The 6,000-nt window shown below is 56.5% G+C and overlaps 1 protein-coding gene across 1 annotated transcript in view; it reads left to right on the forward strand.

Annotated features, from left to right (window-relative positions):
• Positions 1–4,801, forward strand: part of NFATC1 (nuclear factor of activated T cells 1) — a 77,355-nt gene extending 72,554 nt beyond the window's left edge. Inside the window, exon 10 of the mRNA XM_040985157.1 lies at positions 3,147–4,801. Coding sequence (XP_040841091.1) covers positions 3,147–3,149 — 3 coding nt within the window. The 3' untranslated portion in view covers positions 3,150–4,801. The remainder of the gene's footprint in view (positions 1–3,146) is intronic.
• Positions 4,802–6,000: the final 1,199 nt, after the last annotated feature.

The following is a 6,000-nucleotide window of genomic DNA, read 5'->3' on the forward strand; positions in this document are numbered from 1 at the left end:
ACCACTGTCCCCTGACACTTCCTGTCCACCACTGTGCCCTGACCCCTCTTGTCTCAGCACTGTTCCTCGAGTTCCTCCTGTTCACTACTGTCCCCTGACCCCTCCTGTCTACCACTATCCCCACCCATGTCCACCACTGTCCCCATCTGTCACTCACCCCTCAAGTCTGCCTCCTGCCTGCATCACTGCTTCAGAGGTGGCTCTTCCATCCCTTGGCTACACCCTAGCCTCATCCGGTGCTGACAGAGTGCCCCCAGGTGCCCGTCAAATTCAGCAGCAGGAGACCTGAGACCTCCCCCACATTCTCCACACCACCACCCGTCGGATGCCCAGCATGCTCTGGCTGTCTCCAGCAGGTCTTCTGTATATCTCAGCATTTCCCCTCAGGTCTCCCTCCCATCACAGCGCTAACTAACAACGTGAGCATCCCCACTCCAACCTACCTCAGATCTCATCGAAAGCACTCACCACTGAGGCCACATCCACTGGGACATCATGACTACCACTGCCCCTTACCTCCCTCAATTCCCAGCACTGTTTCCCCAAATGTCCTCCACACCTATCCTGTTATTACCTCACACCTCCCTCACCTCCTTCAGTATTACCTTACAACACCCTCACCCCTCATTATTATCTTTACACCTCCCTCAACCCTCACTATTACCTCATAACACCCTCACCCCTCATTATTACCTTACAACACCCTCACCCCTCATTATTACCTCACACCTCCCTCACCCCTCACTACTGCCTCACACCTCCCTCACTCCCTCATTATTACCTCACATCTCCCTCACCCTGTCACTACTGCCTCACACCTCCCTCACCCCTCATTATTACCTCACATCTCCCTCACCCCTCATTATTACCTCACATCTCCCTCATTATTGCCCTCACACCTCCCTCACCCCTCGTTATTACCTCACACCTCCCTCACCCCTCATTATTACCTCACATCTCCCTCACCCCTCATTATTACCTCACATCTCCCTCACCCTGTCACTACTGCCTCACACCTCCCTCACCCCTCATTATTACCTCACATCTCCCTCACCCCTCATTATTACCTCACATCTCCCTCATTATTGCCCTCACACCTCCCTCACCCCTCATTATTACCTCATAACCTCCCTCACCCCTCATTATTACCTCACACCTCCCTCACCTCCTTCATTATTACCTCACATCTCCCTCACCCCTCATTATTACCTCATAACCTCCCTCACCCCTCATTATTACCTCACATCTTCCTCATTATTGCCCTCACACCTCCCTTACCCCTCATTATTACCTCATAACCTCCCTCACCCCTCGTTATTACCTCACACCTCCCTCACCCCTCATGATTACCTCATAACCTCCCTCACCCCTCATGATTACCTCATAACCTCCCTCACCCCTCATGATTACCTCATAACCTCCCTCACCCCTCATTATTACCTCACACCTCCCTCACCCCTCTTGTTACCTCACACCTCTCACTTCCCTTATCCCCTCAGAGGTTATTTTCAGCCCTTCCCGACTGCAGGCCATTGTTTCCTGAGTCTCTGGAGACTCCATCCATGTTTATACCGAGATGCCATCCGGGTGCTCCATTGTCCTTGGGATTTGTGGGAGAAGTAATGTGGTGGGCTCCTCTGTGTCAGACCTCGGAACCTCCATTTCATTCTTTCCTTTAGGTCCGGGTCAAAGCTGACCATGCCTTGCAGGTGGGCTTCCCACCAGCCATCCAGATACTTTCTGGATCCTGTCCACCCGTTCCCCAGGGCCGGGCACTGACCAGGATTCAGGGTGGCTTCCTGTCTCAACTCTGCCCTGCAGCGCACTGCGTCCCAGCCAGGGCTGCTCCTGGGACAACCGCTCCGTCCACACAACCTCGAGACGCAGGGCTTCTCTGTCACGATGGTGCGGCTGTGGTGCGGCCAGTGGCGTGCTCGCAAGCTCTGCGTGTCGGGCCTGTGAGGAGGGTGGAGGACCCATGCGGGCCACTGTGGGCTGTGCGCGGGAAGGAGCCTGCGTGCGGCCCTCCGCTGCTGCTGTGTCATGGAAAGCGCCTCTGGCTGAGGAGCTGCCTGCGCACTTGGGGACAAGTCGAGTCCTGAAGGCTGGCTCCTGGGAGCACCCTGCGCACCTGGGCCTCATTAGCAGCTGAGGAGTCGCAGGAGGTGTGCCCTCCCGGTGCTGTCAGGCCAGCAGCCAGAGCCCACTCGGGGCAACTTGGCGCCCTGTGGTCGGTGACCCGGCTCATGTCCTCGTGGGTGTGTGCCGCTGGACTGCCACCGTGCTGGGCTCTGAGCTGTGCCATCCACTCCCCATGCACTGTGGGATTGTTGTTCCAAGCAGCTGGGGCGGGATGGGGGTGCACTTGGGGAAGGGAGCTGATGACATGCACGCCCACCACTGGCTCCAGGAAGCCGCCCCGGACGGGCTGGGCCTCTGAGAGGCGCTCGGGTTTATCTGGGCGCAGCCTCCAGGCCCCAGCCAAGGGAAGCCCGGCAGTTCCGTGACGTCAGCAGAGCCCACACCCCCACCCCCCAACGAGCTACTGGGAACGGGGACGCAGTGACAGCCTGCCTGTGACATTTCCTATCTCAGTGCCCATCAGGTGGCCACAGTGGACAGAGGGGATGTTGTGCACTGTGCTCGCAAAGGCTTCTGCCAGCTGCGGTCATTTCCTCCCTGTCTGCCAAAACTCACACACTGACAGTGGGTCTGGCCTGGGCGGGGGGGGCGTTCTGTGACTTGACCCCCTACAGGGAAATGAGGACCAGAGGTCCTCAGCAAGGGGATTGGGCCCCCATGCTGTCCCTGCCCCCAACACAGTTGAGAAACCTGCACCCGGCTCCATGCAGGGACCAAAGGCCTGTTAGTGGTGACTCACCTGTTTTGCAAGTTCATGAACACATCGGGCGGGGACCCCCTCACCCTGGCGCCCATCCTGGATGAGGCCCATCCTGGCAGAGCCGCTCCTGCTATGCCCCCTGCCGGTGTGAGAACTCAGGCCCTGCACAGCCAAGGAAGAGGGCTGTGCTGTTTCCTTTGGGCTGCACCATACTACACTGGACACGGCTAAGGGGGCGCTGCTGGCCAGGGTGCCCATGTCCTCTGATGATGGCGGCCCTGACCCTGTATCTCTTTTCTTGCAGTAAATGAAGTCATACGGAACGACCTCTCCAGCACCACCCGCTCCTATTGTGCACGACAGAGGTTATACAGCTGTGGTGCTGGCTCCTGGGGACAGCCAAGCGCCAGCAGCTGTGACTCCAAGTAAATCGAACACACGGCTGGCGCCACTCAGGACTTGCAACTCACTGAAGGCAGGGAGACGAGTGTTTGTTATTGGACAGAGCAGCGGCCTGCTGACCGGGAGGAAGGCAGGAAATCAGGTGGCCGCCATGGCTGCTGAAGGAAAGTCTCATGAGAACGGCGGGAGGTGGACAGGGCCTACCATGGCCCCTGGATTTGGCACTGCAGTGCCTTACACGCCCAGACGACCGGGCTCAGCCACAGGGAAGGCGACGTGGACCTGCAGCAGCACGAGCTTCCATAGTGTGTCAGTCAGCGTGGAGCTCTTTCCTCGCATCAGCTGAGAGAACACGGTGGGCCAGAGTTTGCAGGAAAGCCTGCGCGGGGGTCCTGCTTGCCCCAGCTCATCCTGCCGGCGTGCTGCAGCGTCCACCTCTGCTGTTCCGTGACCCAGCTCCCGCCTCCATGTCCTCAGAACCACAGGAGTGTTAAGAGTAGCATGCTAGGACTTTGTTTTAATCTGGCTTTAAACATAGCACAAGTAGGTTGAATAGCACAATAGGTTACTGGACAAAGCAAGGCATCTCTCTGCCCCAGGCTAGGTCTTGCGTTCGCATGTGTACATAGGTAGGCCTGTATTTATGTACGACTAGTAAGTCACCAAGATGGGAATTCTGACTTTGCCCAGTTGGGGCATCCACATTAGCAATAACTGGCATTTGTTCTGGAAAGCAGTCTGAGACCCCATCCGCAGGGGTCTGCCCCTGCCCACCCCTCTGACAGGTGCATGTCCTGGTCCCCTGGATACAGCCAGGAACGGTGCATCCGGGTGCCCACCGGTTGCCGAATTGTAAAATCGGGAAGTAACTGTAAATAACATTACACAAGGGGTGTAATATATTTGTTCAATCTTAAGATGATTATTTCACAGAAGCCTTATATAGCCCTCTGCTTGGTCCAAGCAAACAGTTACCAAAAAACAACGTTTCCCTCCGTAGCAATGCGAAATACCTGTTCAGATGAGTTAGTGCTAATGTAGGTAGTGTAGATTTTACTACTGCATTTTATACCATTAACTGCTTATGACACAGTATTATTGCAGTGACCTATTGTTTCATATAACCAAAATGCATGGTGTAATTAAAACATGTTTAACCTAATAACTGTGCCTTAGGAGTTAATGCCCCCTTATGGAACATGACTGAATTGCACCTATGGGCAGAGACTTGGTGGCCTGTCACCCAAGGCGGTGGCATGGTGAGCTCCCACTCCAGGTCCACAGGAGGAGTCACCTTTGAAATGTCTTTGGATGATGCTTACCGTTTCTGACTCACAGAAAGACGAAAAGCTGAAGCTGCCGTGCGGTGTTTGCACAGGACCGCCAAGAGCCAGTGGCCAGCCACGAGTGTACAGGCACTGCACCCCACCCACCTGTGCCTGCTGAACTAGAACTTGCATGTGGCGTGCTTTGGTCGTCTGCTTTGTGGGAGGAGATGTTGGTGTATGTCTCGGCTGTCTTTGTAGTTAGGCCCAATAAAGCAGTATTTTTGCTGGACAGTTGGTCTGCAAGTGGTCCGTTCTGGTTGTTTGCCCCTATGGGTGTGTGTGCTTGGCTGTGCCGGGCAGCCCATGGGTCCCTTCCTGCGGAAGTGGGCTGAACTGGAGCTTGTCCCCCCATGGGGAGGAGATGTGGCCAGGCACAGCATCCTGCAGGCAGCCTAGGAGCTGGCCATCTGGGCGGGGTGCAGGAGGAACTCTGGCTTCTGTGCTGTGTTTTTGCTCAGGGAAGCATCCCGGGCGCGGCTTGGGCCACACACAGAGTCCCTTGTGGTTTGGTAATCGCTGCAGCAGGAGATGCTGGAGCCTGCCCCTGCTGCCCACCCACTGCCCGGAGCCACCTTCTGCTCACACAGACGCGGGTGGGCCACAGCTGTGAGTCTGTGGATGTTGTTTCTTGTGTGCCTTGCTGAGAGGCCTATGGCCAGAGAGACAGCAAAGAGGCCTCATGCCTGGACCAGGCACAGGGGCCCCAGAGGCTGAAAGGGGCCTTCTTGGAGGCTTGTAATTGGCTACTGCTGTCAGAATCTGCACTGCCCAGCCCCAGGTCTTATCCAGGCTGCAGCCTGTCAGTGACACCATGTCCTGGAGGAGCCTGGCATCGTGCTGGCTGCGGAGGAAACTCCTGCTACCCCCTCTGCTGAGAGTGCCCATCTGGGCATCCCAGTCTACGGTAGGCACCACACACGGCTGAGCTAGACGCTCTTGGTTCTAAAGTGTGTTCTCTAACCCCTTTTTCCACGATCCCACGTAAGATTCTTCTATGCTGGAAATGCAGATACAGTCCAGAGGCAGCCAGGTGGCTTCTGTGAGAGGCGTGGCTCTGAGTAACCATGAGTCCCAGAGAGTGCCACAAGCAAGGCGCGGGGGAGCTGCATGCAGTGTGGCCCTCACACGTGTCAGCTGTACCAAGCGGTGCTCTCCTGGGAGGCACTGCTTCACAGAGGCTGGTGGCTGGGGACCTTACCAAGGGTCACCGCCCACGGGCTATCTCCTAGGAACACACACAAGGCATGAGAGCCCCCCTCTGCCTTGTTTCCATGGCTTAGATTGTGTGAGATGAACAGGACCTACTCCACATCTGACTTGTGTCTGAGTCCTCATCGCCCTCCTTTGTACAGCTGGACATAGGCCTGCGTGCCCACCTGCCCAGCACTCCAGCTACCCCCAGTGTTGACACAGCACCCAGAGCACACG

This window comes from Ochotona curzoniae, unplaced genomic scaffold (assembly GCF_017591425.1).
Source record: "Ochotona curzoniae isolate NIBS_2020 unplaced genomic scaffold, NIBS_Ocur_1.0 contig_43, whole genome shotgun sequence".
Lineage (NCBI taxonomy): Eukaryota > Metazoa > Chordata > Mammalia > Lagomorpha > Ochotonidae > Ochotona > Ochotona curzoniae.